At 30.9% G+C, this 25,763-nt stretch overlaps 4 protein-coding genes across 4 annotated transcripts; 2 read left to right on the top strand and 2 right to left on the bottom strand.

Annotated features, from left to right (window-relative positions):
- Window positions 1-5,618: 5,618 nt before the first annotated feature.
- On the bottom strand, window positions 5,619-6,350 carry LOC101214775 (ethylene-responsive transcription factor ERF071). The gene has a single exon (XM_004134289.3). It carries the CDS (start codon window positions 6,348-6,350, stop codon window positions 5,619-5,621), a length of 732 nt encoding a protein of 243 aa, XP_004134337.1.
- A 3,859-nt stretch (window positions 6,351-10,209) lies between these two features.
- On the top strand, window positions 10,210-15,327 carry LOC101207555 (ribosomal RNA small subunit methyltransferase, chloroplastic). Its single transcript, XM_004133839.3, has 10 exons — window positions 10,210-10,525; window positions 11,167-11,316; window positions 11,611-11,667; window positions 12,229-12,327; window positions 12,698-12,793; window positions 13,085-13,169; window positions 13,629-13,681; window positions 13,957-14,040; window positions 14,310-14,420; window positions 14,506-15,327. Exons 1-10 carry the CDS (start codon window positions 10,283-10,285, stop codon window positions 14,569-14,571), a joined length of 1,044 nt encoding a protein of 347 aa, XP_004133887.1. The 5' UTR covers window positions 10,210-10,282; the 3' UTR covers window positions 14,572-15,327.
- A 739-nt stretch (window positions 15,328-16,066) lies between these two features.
- Window positions 16,067-19,149, bottom strand: LOC101207798 (protein-ribulosamine 3-kinase, chloroplastic). Its single transcript, XM_004133840.3, has 9 exons — window positions 18,915-19,149; window positions 18,247-18,400; window positions 18,075-18,165; window positions 17,885-17,959; window positions 17,719-17,807; window positions 17,492-17,610; window positions 16,943-17,083; window positions 16,615-16,691; window positions 16,067-16,499 (listed from the first exon to the last, which is right to left on the bottom strand). The coding sequence occupies exons 1-9, from the start codon at window positions 19,018-19,020 to the stop codon at window positions 16,353-16,355; spliced, it is 999 nt and encodes a 332-aa protein (XP_004133888.1). The 5' UTR covers window positions 19,021-19,149; the 3' UTR covers window positions 16,067-16,352.
- A 1,614-nt stretch (window positions 19,150-20,763) lies between these two features.
- Window positions 20,764-22,565, top strand: LOC101208043. The gene is made up of 2 exons (XM_004133841.3): window positions 20,764-21,614; window positions 22,102-22,565. Exons 1-2 carry the CDS (start codon window positions 21,003-21,005, stop codon window positions 22,528-22,530), a joined length of 1,041 nt encoding a protein of 346 aa, XP_004133889.1. The 5' UTR covers window positions 20,764-21,002; the 3' UTR covers window positions 22,531-22,565.
- Window positions 22,566-25,763: the final 3,198 nt, after the last annotated feature.

Here is a 25,763-nt window from a genome sequence, read left to right on the forward strand (position 1 = left end):
TACTTCATAATGTTTAACATTGACTTCTAATTTTTTATTACAAATATTTTAACTTTTTTACTTTAAAAAAACGGGATGCTCGAAAAAAATAGCAGAAAAAATTATGATTTTAGAACCCATGTTACTGTATTTTCTAAATATTGCACAAGTAACATATTTAAAAATTAATAACCTTCAGAAGTCCAATAATCACTTAATAGTCGTCTGATAGTCGATATCGTTAATTATTTATCATATTTGTCATATTCGCAATATGTAAAAAAAAAAATGTCATAATCTGATTTTTTTTTCTAAATGTTATTGTCATCTGATGCTGTTTTTTTAAAAAAAAACCTATAAGTTTGGTTCGATCTAATTTTAAAATTAAATAAAAACCATAAATTTTCAATTTTGTAACTATAGATTCGGTTTTTATTTATATCTAATATTTTTTATTAAAAAAAGTACTCATTCACATGACAAAAAATCATTTTTTCCTAAAATATCAATTTGAAAATTTTCCAAACTCAATACCCAACAACTTCTATTTGATCGAAAGATTTTTCCTAATAGATAATTTTAAAAGAATAGCAAAATATCGAAACTACTTATAAGATACAACATACAACAAACTTCATAATTAAATATACCAAACTCTAAATCCATAACAATAGACCCGCTTGCTCAGACTCCTTCAAGCTAAAGAGGAACCGCGGGACCTTATAGGGAGGGAATAGGGAAATGAATGAAATGCCCCCTAAGTCTCCTCTTTCTTCTCGAAATAATACAATATAAGTCATTTGCTATTCTTCTTCTTCGGTCCCCCTATCTCATATTGAGTATTCCAGTATATTTACTCGACTTTATTCTGCAAGGCTTTCTTCTTCTTCTTCGATCCCCTCTCTCGTTTAAGTTTCTTTTTCTTTGTTATATTTTGTTTACACACGACGATTTTCCATAATTAAATTAAAATAAATAACATTCAAATGGCAATTTCCTTTATTTACAAAAAAAATACATATATAAGTTGTGAACTTCTAAATTGTAAAATAGGGAAAGAGATGGAGCCTACGAGGGGTAGATTTAAATCTTCGTGGGGAAACGGGTAAAGATTAGGAGCTCCATCATTATCAACCCCCTATGACGTGGCATCTTTCCCACGTGTGGACCCCTCTATTTCCATTAATGTTCCCTACCATTCATTTTAACACACGTGTGAGAACAAAATATATAACTTTTTTATTAAATCAAATTTGTATCTAATACGATCTTCACTCAATCGACGTTCTTTATTTCTTCGACGATAATTGTCATGACAGCTTAAAATATAATTATATAACGTAAGCATGATCATAAAACATAGTTAACAATAGATGTTTTTTAAAAAATTGATAATATTTACATTTCATAGAACAAAATTACTGAAAAAGTAAAATTTATTACATTTGATTTTTAAATGAAGTGTAAATATTTTGGAAGTGTTATGTTTTCGATAATTTTTCTTAAAAATACATACATAAATTAAAATATTCAAAAGTATAATAAAGTAATTACCGTAACTTTATCTTTCAAAATTATGCATTTATATAAATCAATGATAAAAGTCTTATTAAGATTATTTTATTTAAAAAGATAGTTGAGAGATTATAAAAAATCGGATGGTGGATGTTTAATTTATATACTAAATTAAATTTATAGATAAATGAGAGACCCTTTGAAATTAATTTTTCATTATAAATATAAACCTTCTAGATTAAATTAACAATAATATATTCTTAGTGAGAAAAAACATGTGGATTTTATCTTTTAAAATATCATCAATGTTTTTTTTTTCTTTCTATATTTTCTAAATATTTTAGTTTTGATTGTGCTAATGTACTTTTATATTTATAATTTCTTATTATACATTGGTAATGCAGAATCAGAAAAAAGGTATAAAGTTGAAAAGCAATATAAATATAATGTTTTTTTTTTCTTCTTTCTTTTTGTTTACAATATTTAAAATCACATTTAGTGATAGTGTTAGTGTGGTAGGTAATGGCAGAAAATACGTATATGGAAATTCAATAAAAATGTATTCTTTTTGCAATGAGAATATTAATTATGAGAAGATGAATATAAAAATATAATATTATATTACATTGCTTTCCAAAAGAGCAAAAATCCAAATAGAAAAAAAGGAGATAAAATTATAAAAAGAAAAAAAGAATATTTGACAAAAACATTTAAAAAAAATCTAAGTGTAATAAGTTTTGTTTTTAGTAATTTTACTTTGCATTAAATAATTTGTTTGTTTTTTATTAAAACTTCCAATTAATAATGTAAATTATGGATTTAAAGCAAAAATAAAATTATAATTTTAGTCTCTTCAATTTCTATTTAGATTGTTCCATTCTTTAATTTTAAAAAGTCTCAATTTTGTTTTCCTCTTATCTTTATTAATATAAATTTGTAGTCCATTAAACATAAAATTATATTTTCTTTTACCTAATATATCTATGACAAAATTGACCTAACACTATAACACCTACAAAACCTAGATATAGGATTCAGTCCACGATTCTCGACATTGTATCGATCCTTGCATGTACTTAATATAATGAAAGTCAAGTCTTTTCAGCATATTCCGTCCTCACTCACATGCACAATCACTATAAGTGGCAGAATTAAATGGCAACGAAGCATTATTTAATATATATTTTAATTTAACAATTTAAAATTAATATTAAAATACAAAAATCGAAAATGTAAGGCGTGCCGTTAGTCCCTTAATAAATTTGCCCCAGTTCACATGCATCATAGAAAAATTCTTAGGAGATCAACCAAACATAGAATTCCTCAAAACTAAGCACGCTTAACTTTAAAATTTTTATGATCGGGTCACCGAAAAAGAAGATACATCTTGTTAGTATGGTAATAACTTTTAATTATTTAAAGTATTTATTAACATTATTTTCATATCATCATTTAATTATTTTGTCATTCATATGTGATATTGATTCATTCGTGTCTCTCTCATAAACTCAGGGTGTTATAAACACATTGGCATTTTGCTATTTACAATAACAAAATAAAAAAAAACATATAGATGACAAAATTGTTAGAAATAATTACAAAATATAATATCGTTTAAAAATGAAAATCAAACAAATGACCAAAATAGAATTAAAGTTTAAAATATATAATTTGAAAATAATATTGGTATTAAAATATGAGCTATGGGGACCCAAATATATGATGAATGAGCACATGAATGAATCAATAAACATAAAGTTATTATTATAAAAATACACCAAAAAAGATTATTATAAAATTATGAAGAAAGCAATGAGATGTGGAAAATGCAATGTCATATATTTGTGGGGGCAGGCAGACAATCAATAGGCCTTATGATTATTAATACATTATAACATTACATGAATCCTCAAATTAAAGTCATAACCAAAAAAAAAAAAGAAAAAGTCAATGGAATTTTCTTTTTGGATCAAATTATTGTTAATTCATGTAATTAAAAAATATACGTGCGTTAGATTCGTTACAACATATCAAAATTTAACGGTATATTAATAATAGAGGTTGCATAATCTATCAGTGAAAGATGCGATCGGTCCAAATATGAATCAAATTTTGTTTAAAAATAATAGATAAATTTTAGTGTGTGTGATGAGTTTGACTCAAGGTTTAATCAAATACGTAGTTTTATCGTAAATCTGTTTAAGTGAACGTAGTTTGATGATTTTATGCGTATTCAACTTTCGAACGTATTTCGTGTCGTACTAGAAACGTTTTACAATTTTTATAATGTATAAATATTAGTTATTTAAATAAAATGAAGAATTAAACTAATTTCATTTAAATCAATTGAATCGAGATTGAGTTGCTATTTGTAGTTGTACTAAAATAAATATTGATCAATTTTTTTAATTATAATTTAATGGATAAAAGACTAATTACTATATCAAAAGTCGATGATTCAATAAACATAAAACAAAAAGTAACGAAAACATATGATAAATCAATCGGTCTTTCTCAACACTTATCTCGTTCTTTTATACTTCCTATTGTCATTTGAGTAATTGGACGGTGGTCGTTAATATATTAAAGTTTAAACGGCATATATAATTTGGTCCCACTGGTTTGACGAAACTTCGTGAGTACTTTCCTCAACCATCGCAATCGTATTCTTATTTTTTAAAACCAATACGAGTAGTACTATTTAATTAATTGTCGTCTATTCTTTAGATGTATAGTATAGTTTTGCTAGGCTACTATTTATTAATTACTTTGAGTTAAACTATATAGTTTACCGAGTCAAGTGATGTTACTTACTACTTATAGCCAAATTAGAAAATACAAGCAAAAGAAGTCAAATGACCTAAAGACCAAATCATGGATCCAAACATGAGATCAATGAGGACAAAGGAGGGAAGTTCATGAACAATAATATTAAAAGCATAGGATAAAATTAATATTAAAGCGAATGAAACATTATGCAATTTGTTTAATTAAGTTACATGTAGTAGTGGGGGCAGTCTTTCACAATAGACCATTATGGCATCATCATTACTTAAATAGGGTATGAAGAAGTCATTTGGAAATTTCAATGATTTCACTTTTTAAATATTTTAATTAATATTTATACAAAGTTGTTTTTTATTCTTATTAATTATATACGCTTAAAATGAGTTGAATTTTCAAAAATAGTAATTTTTACAGAATATTTAAATTTTTTAAATTCTATCTCATATACTACAATGATAGAAGTTCATCGTGACTGTTATTAGTAAAACTCATAATTTGGTTATAACTTGTAAATATTTTAATTTATTTTAGTCTATCAACTTTATTTAGTACTCGGTAAACTGAAATTAGTATAATTTAATTTTTAGAAAAATTTGTAAAAATAGAACATTTTACCGAACATTTATAAACAATAAAGTAATTAAGTTTAATAATTTTTGTTTTTTAGTGATTTTATTTTACAAAAGGTAAATAGTTTGTCAATATTTTATATTTTTAAAAGACGCATAATTTAGTCGTTATCTTTTTTTATAAAAAAAATTACAATAATTTAGTTAAATTATTAAAAAAACAAATAAATTAAGTGTAAAGTTTATTATAAAAGGGTTTAGTCTTTATCGATTTTTAAAAATAATTTTCGGACAGTTTATTGGCCTATACATGTACTTTTTTTTATTAAATTTATTAAAAAATGATTACCAAGAATTGAATCGTTAGAAAAGGTAAGTATAGGGACTAAGTTATTTGTTAAATCTTAGTAATTAAATTACATTTTTATCAAATAATTTTTAAATTATATTACAAATTGATAGTTTTTGTCATGGAAAGATTAAGACTCATACTTATATTGAGCTTAGAATTATATTAATTAAGACCACCAAACATATAATTTGCAAATATTTCAATATTTCATTCAAATAATATACATATAGTTTCAACTTCCATCCCCTAATCCAATTCCAAACAATTAAACTAAATATTTGGTGTAAACAACTTTAATAATTTTTTTAATCACTATCGACCCTCCAATTTAGGAATCGATATTAGTTTAGGTTATGCTAGTTGAGTTGTGTTCATCTTTGTTACTAGGAATTACAATTTAATTTGCTTAAGAAAATCTAGCATTCACCATAGGTAGGAGAGCCACTAAACGTTGGAGGAACAACCACCGAAGAAGAAACCCTAAATCTCTTACTCATCAAACCTTCGTTGTAACAATCATCTTCCAATATTCGATCCACCCACCAATCTCCCGCCACCTCCGACCCATCGGAGCTGAACCCCAGTGGCCGGATTCCCTCGCCATCGCTGCTATCCCACGAACCGGAACGATCGGTTTCTACATGGGGTACAATTATGCTCGGCTGTACAGCAGCCTTATCAATGGCCGTCAAATCCGCCATTGTTGCCGACTGATAGCTTCTGAAATTGAAAATATTCCCAAAGGTGAACCGATCGCTCACTCTGTTCTTCAACGATTTGCTCTGTTCGCTCGTTCGCGCTATAATACTCTGCAGATTCTTGCTCAATTTCGCTTTCAACACGCCGATGTTCGAGACTTTCGAATCCGGTGACCAACCGGTCGCCGGAGACACGAAATTGGTCCTTGCGTTTTCGCCGCGAAGAGCAATGGCAGCCTCGTCGTAGGCTCGGGCGGCTTCCTCCGGCGTGTCGTAAGTGCCTAACCAAAGGCGGACTCTCTGAGAAGAGTCTTTTATTTCCGCCACCCACCGCCCGGACGGGCGCTGCCGTACTCCGACGAACCTCCGTGCGGGTGATTTGTTGGGTTGCGAATGTGAGATGCAGCGGGAAACTGTGGCGGATCTCTTGGTTTCTCTGCCGGCGGCCATGGGGATTTTGTGGGATTGATTTTCTTTAATTTGTTTGGTGTTTGAATTGAAGAAGAAGATGAAGAAATTTGAAGGGTTTTATATTGATGAAAAGTTGTGAATATTTTGAAGGGCATATACCCATCTTAATCAAATTAGTGTTGGGTTTTGTTTGGTTTTTGGATCTTTGATATATTTTAATGGAGTTTCAAAATAGATTTAGTATTTGTATTCTTTATGATTTGTGGATTATGAAATAAAACCGCTTCTTAAATACGACATGGTGTTATTTAAACCTCTAACGAGTGTCTGATGAGATGAGTTTGTAATGTAATATTAAATCATTATGTTTCAACCGATTTTAATACCAATTTTTTTTACTACTCTCATTTCGAGTAATTTTGATGATATTACGTCTCATCAAACAAATCCAAGAGAGTAAAATATAAGTTATTATTGGGTATGCTTGTATTGATAAAAATAAGTTGTTGGCATAGTAGGTTGAAATAAAATAGTTGTTTGTGGGATATATTCGTGTTGCCATTTAGTCTTTATGATCACGAACGTTGAGTTTGACTATCAAAGTGTTTAATTTGAAAAACAAGTCATTTGAAACAATTTTGGTCTTCGTATATTCTTTTCAATATAGTTAAAATAAAAGTTATTTATAAAAAAGCGTTTTTTTTTTTTACTCTCTAGTCAATCTATATCATCATGCCCTGAAAGCTCCAATAAATTTAAAGGTATATATATCATATGATGAACGAACGTAATTCAAGTGACATGAAATTTGAATCACGTCACTTCAAACTATATTTCACGAGTAATAGAAAATTGTTACTATAGCTAAAGTAATCTTGTACTATTACATTTTTAATGATAAAAATTGAACCATCGATTTTTAAGAAGATAACTGATAGTTAACCGTATCGATTTGAATTTGAAAATATAAGAATAAATAAACAAGTAAGTGCAACAACCACCAAGTTGCTCGAGGGAAGAAGACAATAAGCAACGAAAGGTGAAGATTGGATTTTTCCTAAACCTAACTTTAATTCTTATTGTATAATATTCATGTGGTTGCTAAATGGATATTGATTATTCCTTCAATAATTTGCCATTTTTCAATACAAATAATATGGTTTCTAAATTAATTAATAGTAACAAATAATATTAAATAATTGATTCTAAAAACAACGGTTAGATGTTTGTTTAAGATTTTTCTTACCAAGTGATAAGGGTGAGTATAATAAACTAAAAAATGAGGCGACAGATCAAATTGAAGTCAGTCGGTCAGAAAACGAGAGATGTCGATTTCGAAAAGTTTCAAATAAAAAATTTTCAATAATTATTTACTGGTCGATTCGAGGTCGGATTTGTCAAAAATTACACTTCGACCGACTAATGATCACTCATACTAAGTGATATACATTTTATATATTTAATCTAACATATGATTATGATAATGTTATATAATGTGTGTGATTTTTCTAGGGTTAAATTTATGACTATCTTGAATGGAGACCAAAACAATGGATGAAAATTGATCGATTACGTCAACGAGTGATCGGGGTCGACAATACCACTATGAAGAAAATTGGCGGCCAACGGCCCAACACTAATTTTAGCCAAAAACCGATATGAACAAACCTGAAAAGGTAAATGCTAGCTAAATGAGTCATTTTGTAAATTAGCTAGGCTCGTGAGTTGTTAAAATTATAAGATTAAATATAAAAAACTAAGCATACTCTTAAATTAAAAAATATGTATGTCTTTAATTACTATTTTTTAGTTCAAATTACTATGTGAATATATAATTTTTAATAAAAATTGTAAAAAATTTAATAAAATATTTACGCTTTATAGAAAAATAAAGTCTAATAAATTTTGTCATTTTTAGTGATTTTGTTGCGGATAAGGTAAATAATTGGTGGAATTTTTATATTTTTGAAAAAATTCCTAAATAATATAATTAATTAAATGGGATATTAATTTAAAATTTAATTTTATAGAATATATAGTTTAAAAATGATCGAAATTTGACTTAAAATGTTAGAAAATTTAAGAATATGAAAGCAAAGGTCTAAAGGAGAAAACGGACAGAAAACGGGCCGTTCGAATTTGTTGTGTTGTAGAAACGGAGCGTTAAATTAGAAATATAAAAATCGGCAACATAAATTAATTGTAAAAATAAAAAAATAATTAGTGAAAAAGGACAAAAGTGTTAATATTTGGAATATAGCAATTGGATGGAGAATTATACTTTTTGTGGGCTCCAGAACTGCGTCGTTTTGATTTGGATAGGAAAATCACTTTCTGGGAAACCACATCTCAACAACTTGGCTTTTGAGTCCAATTTAAGATAACTATTTCTAATCATTTATTAGCTTCAAATAATACGTTAGCCTCTTCCTATCAAATCTATTCAATTTTGTTTTATGAAATAAAATTAAATTAACCATTATTGGAGACTAAATTAATTAATTTTTTTAAGATATAAAACTAAAATTAGGTAATTGAAAATACTAACTTAATCTAATCGATTATTTTTCGTTGTTAATATAAGTATGAATGTTTACGTAGTTTGGTTAGATTTGATCGATTCATTTGTTTTTGAAGTTTTGATTAGTCTAATTGATTCAATTTTATTTTTAATGTTTGTTTGATAGATACGAAATTTACAAATTTAAAAGATTGGGGTCAATTTTTTACTTTTTATTATACTTTGCTTTGCAATATTTTTCCCGAACAAATTTTGTAAAATTTGAAACGATTATGTTTTTCCAATTTTAAGAAATTTGCTCGTATGATTACTGTTTTCTTTTGTTGTTTCTAATATTTTTTTTTTTTTAAGACGATGTCAAATTTGATTTTGTTCTGTTTTATAGAGTATTGATACCTTTACTTATCAAAACTTGTCTTTGGTTTGTTGGTAGTAATGAGTTTCTTTTATGATAAATTCGTCCAAATTTTTATTCAAGGATGGATGATGTCCATACTAAACAGCCAACCGTATTTTCATTGATAAATCATACGCAATAATATAGTAGAAGACTATAGTCCTGTTGTCACCTTACCATTTTGTTTGTTCTAACAAAATATCAAGAAACAAAATGAAGAATTTAAAAGTAAACCAAAATCATCATTTTGTCTAACAAACGCATCGAATTTCTATCAATTTACGTGCACCGACCCTCACTTTAACCTTGGCCTCCTCAGTCCTCACCGAATCCCAACCCTAAAGGTCGATCTGACTTGATATAAGCTAAGTTCAAAACCAAGTTTGACCAACACAATCCAATTCGGCCCATTTACAACTATACCGTGTTTATATTGATGTTTAATCTATTGAATTGACGATTTAATGATGGATTGAAAATTTCATATTGATTGATATATGTTTATTAGACAACATTAAATTTGTTGTATAAACATTCCAAAATATCTTAATACAAATGAGTTTTTTAAGTGCGACATTGTGATTATCCATAGTAATCGAGGTTTAGTAAACTAATAACTTAAAAGACTTAGACTTTCACTTGTAATCAATTTCACTAACGAAGAAATCAATAGACAATTCCATTTTTATTTAATTAAATTACATATATTCACACTATCAAGTACGAACTCTTCACCACTGTTTATTTTAACTATATAGAAAATATTGACTCATTATCATTTTAAAAGTTGACGGTTCGATTAAGTGTTTCCTTAAATTTATACTATTTAAATCAAAATTAAAATATTTTTATTCATTTAAAATTTATTTTACTTTCCAAAATTAATAAAATTAGTTTGAAATATAATAAAAATGAATAAAAATATGTATAAATATAATAAAAATTTGTTATATACAATTTTTTCATGGCATTAACCAAAACAACATTTTTGCTCAATTCGGAAATACTTTTATCCAAAGTTCGTTCGCATTGGGAGTTGCGGAGAGCAAGAAAATGGCGGCATCTCCCCTTCCAAATCCTTTCCTCCCGCCATTTTCACCCACGAGCTCTACACAGAGCCCTAATTTCTATTTTCCACCTAGTACTTCCGTCGTCGGCTCACGGTGGGCTACTCCGTTTGTATCTTGTTCTGCTGCTTCCGTCAGAGTTGGAGAAGGAGTCAATCCAGATGATTATCATTCAACTATAAGAGCTCTCAATTCCAAAGGCCGCGTGCCTAGAAAATCTCTCGGCCAGGTTCGTTCCCCGACACCCTGTTTATATGATTATCTTCTAGTTGTTTAAGTAATGTATGATGCTAATTTGTTATAGCTGCGTTTGAAATACGGGGAAAGTTTGGGGAAATTGTGAAGTGTTTATGATAATCAGTAATTTCCGTTTTGTAAATTCTAAATTGTGTGGAAGTCCCGATATGTACATGGAGAGGTAGAGAGAGATGATATATACAATATATTCTTCGATTATATGTTGGAATACGGGAGGTGGCCTTTCTTCTGGATAGCATTTGAGATTTGAGAATACACCATGTATCTGGATAATTTTGGGGAGATTTATTCTATGTGTATTTAACGTTTTTGTTCACATAAATCATTAGGAAATGATTATTTTGATAATGGGTATTGAGGTTTATTTCTTGCATTATGGTCAGCTCACAGCCCATCTTACTAATGCCCATAGAAGCTTCGCCTACCCTAAACTAGGGAGACAATGAAGCTTTAAGTTAAGTTGTGAATATGGGGATTGAACATAGGACATTGGAGGGTATTATTAGGATTTAATTCAATGTATGAAAACTGTTAACGGCAAGTTTGATTTGATGATGATCCCTTCTCAAAGATGAGCATCGGTTGATTTGTTGGCATCTTATATGTTTGCAGCATTATATGTTGAACTCTTCAATTAACGAGCAGTTGGCTGCTGCAGCTAATGTTAAAGAGGGTGACGTGGTACTGGAAATTGGGCCTGGAACTGGGTCGTTAACCAATGTCCTTATTAACTCAGGAGCAACGGTACTTGCAGTTGAGAAGGTTAGTTTTCTCTCTCTCATGAATGATTTCTGTCAGATATCAATTATTGGATCCAGATGGGAAAATGCGTTTTGAAATTTATTAGGCAAATAATGCTCATTCTAACCTAAAATGTTTGAATCTTTGTTCAAATGTTACATGATTGTTTAACCTGTCAAGTCTTTAAAGGATCCTTTACTCAATGAAAATAAGAACTTGAAATTTTGGTTCTCAGATGCAAGTTTATCTTTTACTTTGACTATGCACTCTGACATCTCATATCTTTCTTGTTTTGGATATACTGTTCAAGTATAGGACTCATATATGGCTGGTCTAGTAGATGAAAGATTCGCTAACACAAACAGATTGAAGGTAAGTTATATCTGACATCATCAGTATTATTATCTTTTTCCCCTTTCGTGATAATTTAGAAGGATTGCTGATCAAATTTCTTTGAGGACTAAAACATCTTAATTCTTATTTAAGAAGATCATTCCTATAAGGCGGTATTTCATTTTCTTCTTGTTAAGTTTTCTCACAATTAAGTCAATCGAGAAAGCTACTGGTGAGATGGGTCATGTAACTAGCCAATCTTTTATGCAACACTTGACGTTGCATCATTGAATATTCCCCATTCAACAAGCACCCTCTTCAGATTCATTTTTCATCATTAGGAAATGTTTCTTCAGAAAAAAAAAATCACTAAAAAATGCTTCTTGTGGGGTTGCTTAGCAGACATTAATAAGATTGGTGGTGCCAGGAATAATTATATTTGCCATGTTTAAGATTGGTGGTGCCAATAAATTTTGTGATCTATGTATATGACGAGCTTTTTTTTAAAAGTTTCTTGATGCATAGGTAGTTAATATAAAATTTGCCATGTTTAATCTTACAGTCTAGACAATGTTGTACTATTCCAACTGGAACATGCAGGTTTTGAATGAGGACTTTGTTAAATGCAATGTGAGCTCACATATGATGTCTTTGCTCAAAAGTATTGAGTTGTCTGAAGCAAGATCACAACCTGCTAAAGTGAGTACTTCTGCTAGATATGCTTCTTCACTTCTCACGTTTGCTTGTATTGTGTCAGATATACCCAGTACAGTAACCATTTTCTGTCGTTGTTGGTGTTGGTGTTTTTTTCTTTCTTATTTTTTATGCAGTGGTTCTCAAGTTCTTGCATTTTCTTAGATAATTTCAAGAACCAGTGCTTATGCAAGATTGATATCTTTCAATGGTTGCATGAAGTTTTTGTTTTGATCATAAAGCGTTTGTCATTTTTGTATACATTGTTTGGGAAACTCAAGTATGTTGTATGTTTTAGTTTATTCTTCAAACAGTGTACCTATTTGAAGTGAACTATTTTATTCTAAATTAGCTTAATTGAATTTCTTGTCGGCAGGTAGTCTCCAACATACCTTTCAATATAAGTACAGATATAATTAAACAACTTCTTCCAATGGGAGACATTTTTTCAGAAGTTGTTCTTTTACTCCAGGTATATTCGACCGGCTCTAACCACTACATTATCTAGTTATTTCTTACCTCTGGAGAACAAGTTCGATTAGGACTTTCTTGTTGTGGTTAATTCTTTTTATCTGGTTAATTTTAAAATCTATTTTCGTTATACAAAGAAGAAAAGATACAAAACAAGAAAACAAGAGAGAGAGAGAGGGGGAAGAAAAGGAAAAAAAAGAAAAACAAATCTTCAAACTTTCAAGTTTCAATTTAGCTACGATATTGTCTATGTCTTTTCTATAGTGAAACTGATCTGTATTTAAACTATCAGGAAGAGGCTGCTCTACGCTTGGTGGAAACATCTCTGAGGACATCTGAATATCGACCCATCAATGTATTTGTGAATTTTTATTCAGGTACCCTACTAGTTGTACTCTTTCCATATTGTTCACAATTTTGTGTTTCTTATCCAGACACGCTTCAAAATTTATGAATGCATTGAGATCTCTATCTCCTAAAAGGAACTGATTTAATGATCGATTACTTGATTCAAATTACCAAACCTTAACAACCTATCTAAGCATTATCCTTCTAAAGTTGGAAATTATTTCACTCTTATTACTTTTTTGTCAGGTTTTAATGATTAACGTATACAAAATCTTAAACAAATAATTCAGATCTAACTAATGGAAACTATGGTTTAAATATTTCAAATTTGTTTAAGCAGAGTTAAACTATATTAGACTTGGATGAAAAATAAAATAAGTTGCTCCTATGTGCATCGATAAACAAATAACCAACTCCACGTATAACTTCAATACTTGCAACTTTTTTATGAAATTATATATAAAATTTCTCTCTCATTTCCTTTGTAGATCCTGAATTGAAATTTAAAGTTCCGAGGACAAACTTTTTTCCTCAGCCTAATGTAAGTGATCTGTAATTTGCTGAAGTATTCTAATTGCTTCTCTTCCTTTTCCTAGAAGTATCCGTCAAATAACCACCAAAGTCTTTACATATTTAATAGCCTCTTCTTCCTACATTTTCCGGCCACCTGAATGAGAATAATAAGGAGAAAAAGATAATGAAACTCCGATTTAGAGAACATTTGACATATGAAATTACTTCCAACTCTATCCGTAACTTTATTCTTCACTCACACAGAATTTGAAAACTAATTTTTTTTTGTTTACGATTTTATAGGTTGATGCAGCTGTTGTATCTTTCAAGCTGAAGCGAGCTGCAGACTATCCTGCAGTTTCATCCACCAAAAGTTTCTTCTCAATGGTTATATATTTTGCTCTGAATTCACACGTTTTCTTTCACTATTGTGAAAATCTTGGCTCGACCAAAATATATCACTGCATTTGCATAGAAAGTGCCTACAGCCCGTGTTGCTATAGTATAATATGACTGTATACAAATTTCATGTTTTCAAATTTTACACTTTTAAACTTATATTAGTGAGCTACTAAATTCGCTACTGCGTCTTAATTTCTTCCTTGACGTATTTGCTACTGTCTTTTGACACGCCTTGGATTGTTAATGTATTACAGGTTAACTCAGCATTCAATGGAAAGCGTAAAATGTTAAGAAAGTCTCTTCAACACATATGCACATCCCTAGAAATAGAAAAAGCTTTAGAAGATTCTAGCCTTCTCCCAACTGTAACGCATATCTATCTCTACTCTGCCTATTTTTTGTTTCCTCAGAATCTGTTAATTGATTTCTTCATATTTGATTTGTTTGCAGTCAAGACCGGAGGAGCTAAGCTTAGACGATTTCGTTAAGTTGCACAATTTGATAGTGAAACACTAGTTACTGTGGCATTAACTTGAAAAAATGATCAGTTCAAGTTCCTACAGGATGACTATTTCCTACTTTGGAAACCATCACTAGTTAAGAATCTAAGAAACACACTATTGGTTGCTCTGCGAAGAAGTTTGGAAGGAGGAGTATCAGTATAAGATCTCCTCATTCACCGTTTTTAACCTAAACATAAAAGAAGAAAGGAAGGAGAGTGAAGGGGATGGAGTATGTGAAGTCAACTGAGACGGAAAAGGCAGCGTCCACAACAGCTCTGAGAGAAGGATCACTCACTGGAAGCTACGTAAGCGAAAAAGCAGGTTCAATTCTTCTAATTTCTTGTTCTTTCCTTCTTTTACTTGTAATTTATATGAGCAACTTTGTTGTTACTGTTCATATTTAGCATGAAATGAACTCTTTTAGTTGTATTTGTATGTAGTTGAATTCTAGTGTTGGAAAGGATAGAAGTCCGTGAGTTGAAATTTAAAATCATGCATCCCTTCATTTTGTTGGGCAAATCCATTTACAGTCTTCTTCATCTTCGAGTCTTGAAAATTGCGTACTTGATATGTGAACTATCGAGCACCCATTGAGAGGTCACTTTCAACTTCAAGGGCCTTGGTGATTCAGATTGTTTTTCATTGTCTTACTGAAAATGACCCCATTTTTAACTTAGGTTTGAGAAGTTGGGATTGTAATGAACGTATTATGAGCTGCTCCTTTGGATTGGAATGTTTAATACTTCAACTAATGGTTGAAGATCTCTAAGCATGCTAGATTATTTTTTTATTTTTATGTTTTAGACACCGTACATGCTAGATATGAGCGGTGGCAGATCCAAAAAAGTTCATGTAGGAGATATATTATATATTAGTATTAGGTGTCTAGGTGGTGTATTTTAATATTAAATTGGATCATAAGTACTCTTTGAATTTTCAAAATTGTGTTGAATAAATTTAACTTTAAAAAGTTTATACTCAGATTTTAAACTTTCAATTTATTGTTTAGCACTAAATTTTAAATTATTAGATAACTTTTTATTGTGCAAGACAGGAAATCAAAACTAACAAACTTAAAAGTTTAGATTCCATTTATTAATCATCTAAACTTTTTATTTTAATTTTTGAAAACTAAATCAAACACTCATTCCACTCTTGTTATGTAGTTCCCACTAACATTTTCTAAAACTTAAAACATTAAAGGAAAAACCAGGCTAAGAATTGAGAATAAATAACCAAGTTAACTTACGCATGTTTTGACCATCTCGACCATCACTCTCAAACCTTCTAATATTTGATAACTAAAAAACTCGTAAGTTATTAAATGTTAAATCCTACGCAAATGAATAAACTCAGTTCTTATCTTTTATTACTAATTCAAAAAAATTCAAAATTTAAAAGTTCACGAGCTCTCCGAGTCACCTGGATCTTTTTTTTTTTTTCCTTTTTCTGTTACTAGTTCCAATATCCACTATTGTCCCTACAAAAAAATAATTCACCAATTCTGATTTATTTGAATCCCTTGTCATTCATTAATCTCTTTAGAATTTTAACATATATTTCGCAATGCTTGGTGGTTTAAGAATTATGTACACCTTCTACATGAACTTAACTGTTAGATTGGAAGTAAATGCCTGAGAGAAATGACTTCTCTTTAAGCTTTCAGCTGCATGGCATAGAGAAATACAGAGAAGTTGAGAAATGGATACATATTCTATACAGCTCTAAGAAGCAGCAGCCAGCACCAAAATGGACTATGAACCACCAAACAAACCTCTCTTGGAAAAAGAATTTCTAAGCCTGTAATATCCGCAGATAGTCATCAATTATAGACATGGCAGATGAACGGTACCCGGAACCGAAAAGATTATAATGATTTAGGTAATGATACAATAGATAAAGATCTCTCCTCTTCTCAAACCCAGGTTGCTTGGGCATAACCTGAAAAAGTTGACCAAAAATTTCAAAATGTAAAAACTAAATATCCAAGAGCTCTTAAAAGCAAAGAAATAGAGAGGAATGGCTACATCAGGAGTCCATTAACTTGGAATGATACCTTGAAATAAGCATCATAGAAAGAACCTCCAAATCCAGCACACCATGACATTCCAAATTCTGCTTCATTGTGTCCATCTGAAAAATCTAGCCTTAGAAACCATACACTTGCTAAGATAAATGACTTTTCTTTGGACAGAAATTTGAAGACAAAAGGGCATTCCTATGAACCCAATCAAATAGGAGGTATTAGCGTTCCGACCTTCATTCATAGATCTACTATCTCTGCTTCTACTTTTACTTTTATTTCAATCTATCTGTTCTTTTTGTAACCAAGCACAATTTTGCTTCGTTCCAAATTGATAAAGCACAAGGAAAGTTGAACTTACAATAACATGCTGGGTCGAGTATAACAGGCTCTCCATTCTTATCAGAGCTGATATTTCCACTCCACAGGTCCCCGTGAAGCAAACACGGTTCAATCACAACATTATCAAATAGAGGTCCAATACTTTTTGCCAGCCTTTGTCCTGTTAAATGCAAAAGCTACACTTGAAGCATTCTCGTAGCACCATAATTTTCAATCAGAAAGATAGCCAAGGGCAGCTGTCTATACAAAGAATAAAGCCACAATTCTTCATCACAACATGATGACAAGAATTTACTAAATCCTACAATACATATCTGAATACCTAATCTTCTAAAGCAATCTAAGGTTATATTAGTCCTTTTAGGGTCCATTACTAACTTTGAAGAAAGTGGTCAGAACATAACAGCCCTTTTATCATTCAAAACTGAAAACTGAAAAACACGTTCAACATCCAACTAAAATGTCATCTCATTTATCTTTATGAGACAGTTGAGAGAAGTGATTATACTTATATTGTTGAATGTCAACCAAACTAACACAAGTGTTATTCTCCAAAAACAAAGTTCACCTTTTTCATAAATCGTACTGTCGCCATACTGGTCAACCGCTAGCCTCAGCTGAAATCCCAATCTTTCCTCCGCATAAAACCGTACCCAATCCGATGACCACGTATTCATTTGTGGAGTACTAGGAGCATAAGTCACACAATTAGAATAAGAACTTACTGAGATTACTCTGCTTCAATTGCTAATAATGGTACTTATCTCCGACCTACGCTTCTACTTGAAACACTACCTGCCAATGGTGTTGTTGACATCAAAACCAAACCCCTTATCAGATTTTCCAGACTTGTGCATTTCAGCAAGCTTTCTTCCCAGCTCAGACTGAGGCCAGTGTAAAAGGGTAGATTTATAAGTTATCATATCAATTCCCACGAAAAAGAGGATGCTCCATTTCTCACCTGGTTTCCTCTGGAGGAACCAAATTCAATGAATTCCATAATGATGTATGAACCACCAGAAGGCAATGGTCCGAACTGTAACAAGTAAAATAAGTTTAAGTTTAGTTCATACTTCTAGTGAAACGATGGGTGAATGAATAATGACTGGGCAATGAAGTATAACTTTTCCCAGAACTGAAAATCTTCGAACCTTGAATGGTTTAGGAACACGGATAGTTTGGGTTTCGTACATTGCACTTAAACCAAGAGCCTCAGCTTCAAACATTGAGGGTCCAATGCTCCTGAGTAAGTTTCATAACTGCTCACAATTTCTATTACTTCATTTTATCACCTGTCAACTATAAGAACCCAGAGTTTCTTACCTATTCCTTTTCACAAAGAAAGACCCTGCATCCGTGTCGTAACGATTTGCCTGGTTGATGCAACCACCACCAACTGGGCTAATTTTTGTTATCTGTGTTGCCTTTCCTTCAGAGAGAATCCATTCTTTTATAGGATCATCACCCAGCGCTGCAACTGAAACAATTGAAAATCATAAACTCAATCGACTCAGGTCACCAAGAAAGTTCACTAATACCAAATATCTTTAGTGAAAGCATGCAGTTCAGAGAATAACCTCCAAAATTCCACCAGACACAAAGATCCCAGAAATTGAATAATTGAAATGAACAAAAATCTGTAACGAAACTTCCGCGGACAGAAGGCTGAAATTTACTCTAATTAAAAGAAACCCAGATACAAACTGCTAATATCCTAAAAAAATTAAAAAAAAAAAAAAACAACAAAAGAGAATCATCAATAACATAACACAATGGGAATGCACAAGTGAGAAGGCCACAACTACAAGGGCAGCCAAATGCCTCATATGACAAGAAAACAAGCCCCACCAACTCAAATTTGGAATAGAAGAACACAAGATAAGAGGAACGGCTATTAAACACAAAAATTAAGTAAAGCTGGAAAATGGAGGAAACAATGAAGTAGATTTGCAGGTTAATCAGTGTAAATTTATGTAGAGAATTGAACTCACCGGAAACTGGGTGGCGTTTGGCGTAGGATAGAGGAGGAGAGCGAAGCAGGGAAGGGGAAGAGGAAGAGGAGGAGGGAAAGTAGTTGAGAGACACGTGTGCCGCCATTATCTTTTCGGAGGACGGCACACGAGGATGAGGAAGACGCTGTTGCGTTGTTCGAAGCTCTGTGTGGATGGGAATTGGGAAACTGTTGAAACGACGCCGTCTTCACTCTTACATCTGTGCCGTCTAAGTTTCTTTCGGTACAAAGCTATTTACAAAAATATAGAAAAAAAAAAACATAAATAGGCTATAAAGATCGAGGTAAATAATAATAATTTGAAGTTTGTTAACTTTAATACATATATCTTTAATTAACAATTTAAGATGGTTACCAATGGCTGCGAAAAACTATTGTTTGAAATGGCGGTTAGTAAAAAACGGTGATTAGAGGTTGGCACAAATGGTCACTAAAGTTAGTAAAGGATGATGGCTACCAAAACACAATCATCCATAAAATGAAATTTAATTAAATGATAACAATAAATCTCATGCAAAAGAAATTGTAATAGATAAACATGTTTCAAAATTGATGATAAAAATGGTATGGATACCAAATTAACTAATAATAGACCTTAACATGGAAAATGATGTAAGATTACAAAGTGTTATCAAATATAATAAAATGATCAAAATATTTACAAAATAAAGTAAAGTTTTAGATTTTATCGGTCATGTAAATCTAAAAATTTAGGGACAAAAATATATTGTCCTATATGATTTCATTGAATATTGCCTAATTATGTGTAAATCATTGCAACTATGGAATAATAATTGAAAGTGAGATTGTAAAATATGTCTAAATTTTGGGCCAAATCACACACCCCACGTTGCGAAATCATACATAATCTCTTATTCTCGTTTTCTCCTTGAGAAAAAAATAAACATGTACACATTTTCTTTTAATTTCTCATGTTGATTTAATGAGTAGAAAATGTTCTTTTTAATTAAAAGAAATATATTGGTTGTAAGACTAAAAATTAAATTTGAGAAGGGAAAGCTTGAATATATATATTGTTATATAGGTGTAATATAGATTTCCATGCTTAATGTTCTTTGAGTCTAAATGTTGTATTTTACCTATTATCGATGTATCTTATTAATATCACATCTTTGTTGTCAAATTGCTTATACACTAACATTTGGTAGATTTGGGTGAGATATAAATTGTGAGAAATCCAAAAAATTGGAGTGAATTTGAAAGAAAGAAAAAACTATCATTAAAACGAATTTACGTCACAAAAATTTATCAATTTCAAACCAAATTAAGTTTAACAAATAAACCATAAACCGAGGACTCTCATGCTAGGTTGACCTCTACTGTCGTTTTTCTTTTCTTTTAAACTTGAGATGAGCATGATAGACTGAAAAATCGAGTCGATTGGTCATTTACTAAGTCGACTATATAGTCATTTTTTTGAAAAACCGACTCCAATTGACCCATGATCACCTATAGTTTTATCTTCTATTTAAACTATGCTCGATTGTCATGCATCATCTCTATTTCCAACATAGGTACATAGAATCAACTCAACTAGTCCCCACTAGGTCTATAGTGATAATAATATGAAGCAAAAAAAAAGCATATGTTATGTGTGATTTTTGTATGTCCAAAACTACAAAACAAAACAACATATGCTTTTTTCATCATTCATTCAAGATCTCACTCAATCCCAAAGCTTTCTCCATTTTTCTCATATTACAAATAACTTTTCTTTGATGTAAATATAATTTAATTTACCCAAAAAATAAATTAAAATAAAAAAGAAAAAGGAAGCATCCTTCTTAGTTTCTTCTCTAACTCAAATCTCTCTGCCCCCTCTTTTGTCCTTTTCCTTTCTCAACATTGCTTTCTTCACTCAGCCATGGCTGAAACTCACTGACACTCTTCACAATAACCCTTAATTAATTCTTCATAAACTTTCAACTCCATCTTCGAAATTGCCTCTCACTTTCCCTCTTCCATCCATTTATAAACATCCCCATCACTCCCACTCAATTCACTCACTTCAATTCATTTCTCCTCTGTTCTTCTTCAAGCTGTTTCAATGGCGGCGCCCACTCTCTCATTTCCCCCTTTTCCTCTTAATCGAGAAGCACCCACCAGAATGCTCAAGGATTTTCTTCACGAGACCAATCCAAATGGACTCGCATCTCCTAAACCAAAACCCACGTCGTTTAAAGCTCTCGCTTTCCACGCCGTCGTCGCCGCCGTTAAGAGGATCTCACTTCCGTCTGTGAAATCGCCCAGGATCTTCCCCAGAAGCCTCTCGCGGAGGCTCTTGAAGAAAACAGAGAGAGATGAGAGAGAAACCGGAGGCGATTTTGTTGTTAAGATTAAGGACATTATTCGATGGAAATCGTTTAGAGACTTGATCGACGAGACGACGGCGGCGGCTCCACCGCTTGATTTCGCCGAATCGCCGGATCGTTACACTTACACGGCAGCCGCGACGACTACGACTACGACGACGACGACGACGACGACGAGTAGTAGTAAGAGTTCGAGCTGGTGTGAGAGCGATTTCACGGCGGAGGATTTGGCGTCGCCGTCGTGGAGAGATTGGTCCGACGACGGTACAATGGGGAAAATGTACTTCCCATGTGTCGGTGAAGATTCGAACGAAACGACAGCCGCATACGCACAAAACGACGAAGAGGTGAGCAATAATTCAAAGTACTTCACACCTATAATGGAATTTGTCATCTTCTATATTTGGTCAATCTTTTCCTACCCTACGATCCGTTTTATTTTCGTTGAGATTTAGAACGAGCGATTGTGAACCGTTAGATTAAATCAATTTCTCTTATGACAATACTAGATTCGCCCGTGTAATAAGAAACGACACCGTATGTTTTAAAAAAAATTAGGGTTTAATTAAAATAATAATAATAATAATAATAAAGTAGATTTTAAACTAAACTTAGTAGTATATTTGACTTGTTTTCTAGATTTTTATCTTTTGATATCATCATCATTATTTTTTACATGTTATTGTTCATATTTTTCTATCTAAATCCTTAAATTTTGTATTATTTATTATCCGTATTAAGTGAAATAAAAAAAATAATTGAAACTATTTACTAAATATAACAAAATATATTGAAATCTTTGCGGCTCATTTAAGTTTTTTACTTGTTTTACAGGTAAATGCATTATTGATACGAGAGGATAATGAAGAACAAGAGGTACTAGATGAAAGTACACGACGACTTTTAGAGCAAGTTAAAGGAGCAATTTCATTATCAAAAAGTTGTAGATTAGTAGAGCGTTGTGGGTTGGATTGGTTGATTCGAGAATTGTTTCGACGTGAACTTGCGGATGTTCAGGACGTTGACGAACGAGTGAGAAACGATGATCGAAGAATTAGGGTGAAGAATGGCAAAGATGATGAATATGTGTGTGATTGGTTTTTGTCTCACAAAGGGAAGGAAAGTTATGTGAGAGAAATGGAGAGGGAAGGGAAATGGGAGATTTTTGGTGTTGATGAGAAAATTGAATTAGGGTTAGAAATTGAAGGAGAGATTTTGGGATGTTTGGTTGATGAAATTCTACTTGACATTTTTTCATTATGAATAGAAAATATTTCTTTCGTTTTTTGTTAGATTAATTCAAACTTCAAACTTCAAATAACATTTTGTTAGAAAAGTTGCTTTATTAGTTTTATTTTTTCCTCTACAAATGTGTCGGGGTTGAGATCTCGTCTACAAGCGTTGTTGGTGCAAGCCACTCAAGGATTTGATCTTCGGTTTGGTCTCGTTTTCGAATTAACATGCCTAAGAAATCGTCACATTCGTACGTGTTGATCCTACCAAACATCGGCATGTAAAATGTATAGATGGAAGATTTTATTCACTCTTCCCATAGTAGCCAAAATGGACCATTTATTAATTAAATTTTATTTTTAAACACCCTTGTGTAGTTATGAAATTTAAACGTCAATCATTTTTTATACAAATGAATTTTGCCAATAATCCAATCTTTTTCGTACTACAATGAAAAATGGATGATCGGATCATCAACTTCACACTAAATGTCTCAAATTCAGATCCTTCATCCCAATTTGTAGTGAAAAAATTTATTGTTTTCAATCAAATTTGTCATAAACCTAACGACCAAATTGCGCAAAATTTGACAACTTGGGCTTGGGCCATTGACGAATAGAGATGAATGGATTGTTAAATTCTAAGAAAAGATCGCTCTCAAACATACCCTTAAATTCTTGTACACATATTACGAAGAACTTCTTTTAATATAACTTTTAATTACAAACTTAAAACAATCCTATTCAAAACCCAAATTCAACCTTAATATAATAATCTTGTTTCTTTTAATTGAAGAAATTTAGAATTTCATAGTGATAATAGAATTAATGTACAAAAAAAAAAAACAATAGAAAAGGCCACATTAATTAAAAAGGTGAGATTGATTTAAGTCTAAGAAGTATAGTTGATAAATGTTATAATTAAAAGGCATGCTTGGCGATTGGGCAAAACCTTTTACTTTGACTTCACCCACATGTACAGAATTGTCTTATTTGCTCTCTTTATTTCTCCAAAACTCCATCGTTTTCTTCAATCAAACCCCCATTTTCATTCAACTAATTTTAATAAATTATTTCTTGCTTTCATAAATGTTAGAGACCAACTAGAAGACATGTTTTAATCTTTTTTTCATTAGCCAATGCTAATTGTTACGTGGAGTTAATAATAATAAAAAAGTTACGATCACAGTCAAACAATAACATATTTGAATAGAGAAAAAAAAAAACCCCTAAAAGTCGAGCCGACCAAATAAGTATGCTCTCGTTATATCATTTGGTTGTCACAATCCCTTTAGCTTTTTGCACTTGTTCACTTTATAACTCAAGCATCTAATCGTGTGTGACATGCATTGTCGTATTGTGTATAAATGTTCTCATTTTGCAAGGTCATGTTATTTCCTCTGTTAAACAAGTTTAGCTTTTAGTATCAACACATTAATGGTAGATAAAAGAAAAACATAAAGTTAAAAGTCTTCTATACACGAGTCAATTCTAAATAGTATATATATATATATATCAAATTTATAATTCTAACTCATAAGGGTAATTAAATACTTAATGCATAAATTATGCAAATTGTCTATATATATATATATTATATTATTAATGTAACTTGTTGAGTCAATCACTCATGTAATCACTAAAATGATATTGTTTCAAATAATATCTCAATAGTTCACAAAAAGTTAATTAAAATATAATTTTTCAAGGCTTAGAGTGGAAGATTTTCTCCAATCTCCAAAAAAGTTATTTGACCTTTTTAAATATTTCCCATACATTTATTTATTTATTTATTTATGCATGTTGATAATAAATAAAATATTAATAACTAGAAATATATAGACAAAAGGGATCTTTTATATATATATATATATATAATTAGAAAAATGAAAGAAGACAAAAGGGAAAAGTGGAAATTAGTAAAATGAGGTCATTGGGTAAAGTTAATGTTGGTAATTAAATAATCCTATTGCTTCTTCCTTTAATTAATAATCTCGTTTCTCAAAGTACATTTTATTTCTTCAATCCCTATGGTATATTTTTAAATGTTTGGTATTGCCTAATCCTAAACATATTTTGTGCCTTAAATTTCTAACAACTCAAAACAACAACTTCACAAAGTTACTTTTTTTTTAGAGAAGAACCCAATAAATAAACCACCACTCATTGACTAATTAGGAAAAAACTTCGACTAAGAATGATAGATCATAGAGAAACCCTTGTTTGCTAGAGTGTGAGCTGTCGAATTACGCTCTCTATGGACAAAGCGAACACTAACAACACTAAAGGAAGATGCTAATTAAGCGATAAATCTCCTCATCTATCAATCTACTTTCAAGATGGAGATGAGTGATGTCGTTAAGAACTCGTAATCAAAATGCTCGTATATCGGCTTCCAAATGTTTATTTCAAAAAAAAAAAATCTAAAAGTTGACTTTTTTTTCATGTACAATTAATCATTATTAATCATAACTTTAATATTGAAATAAATTCGAGTCCAACCCCTACAAAAAGTGTGTATTAACTTTTTGTTAGTTTTTTTTTTCTATTTACAAAAATTAGGTGTTATTAAGTAAACTCGTATAACATTACGTTAATTATTTTAGTTGGTTTTTGCAATATACAATAATTGGTTTCAAATTATAGATTTTTTAAATAGCAAAATAAATTATAGTAAAATTTTCACCGTCTATCAATACCAATATCACTGATGGAAACACATAAGTGACTATCAATATGTATTATTGATAGAATCGAAAACTTTTACTATATTTATAAATATTTTTTAAAATTTTATTATTTTTGATAATTCTTCTTTTTATATTGTAGCTAAATTCCCAAAAGAAAACTAATAAAATACAAAAATAAACACACATATATATATATATGTGCATAAAAGTTCAAAAAGATGTTATAATAATACTAATAAAACTAAAAGAAATCAAATAATATCAAAATTAAATTTAGACCAACACTGCTTTATTCTTTTCTAATATTTAGGGAAATCCCCTTTTCCTTTTTACATATTATTTATTTTTATGCATAACATTTTTGGATATATTAAAGTGTAAACTGTTAAATTACTTATATACCCCTGCCCCCCACCCGTGTGGAATTTCCCTTTTTTAATTAAACGACGTCGGAGTAGAGCTGCAATCTACTACACCCCAATCTAAACATTTGAGTGTCTATTGCCCGTTAGATCAAAACCTCATATGATCGCATGGACGACATTGACTATGACGCAAAAAAAGTCAATGATGG

This window comes from Cucumis sativus, chromosome 3 (assembly GCF_000004075.3).
Source record: "Cucumis sativus cultivar 9930 chromosome 3, Cucumber_9930_V3, whole genome shotgun sequence".
Lineage (NCBI taxonomy): Eukaryota > Viridiplantae > Streptophyta > Magnoliopsida > Cucurbitales > Cucurbitaceae > Cucumis > Cucumis sativus.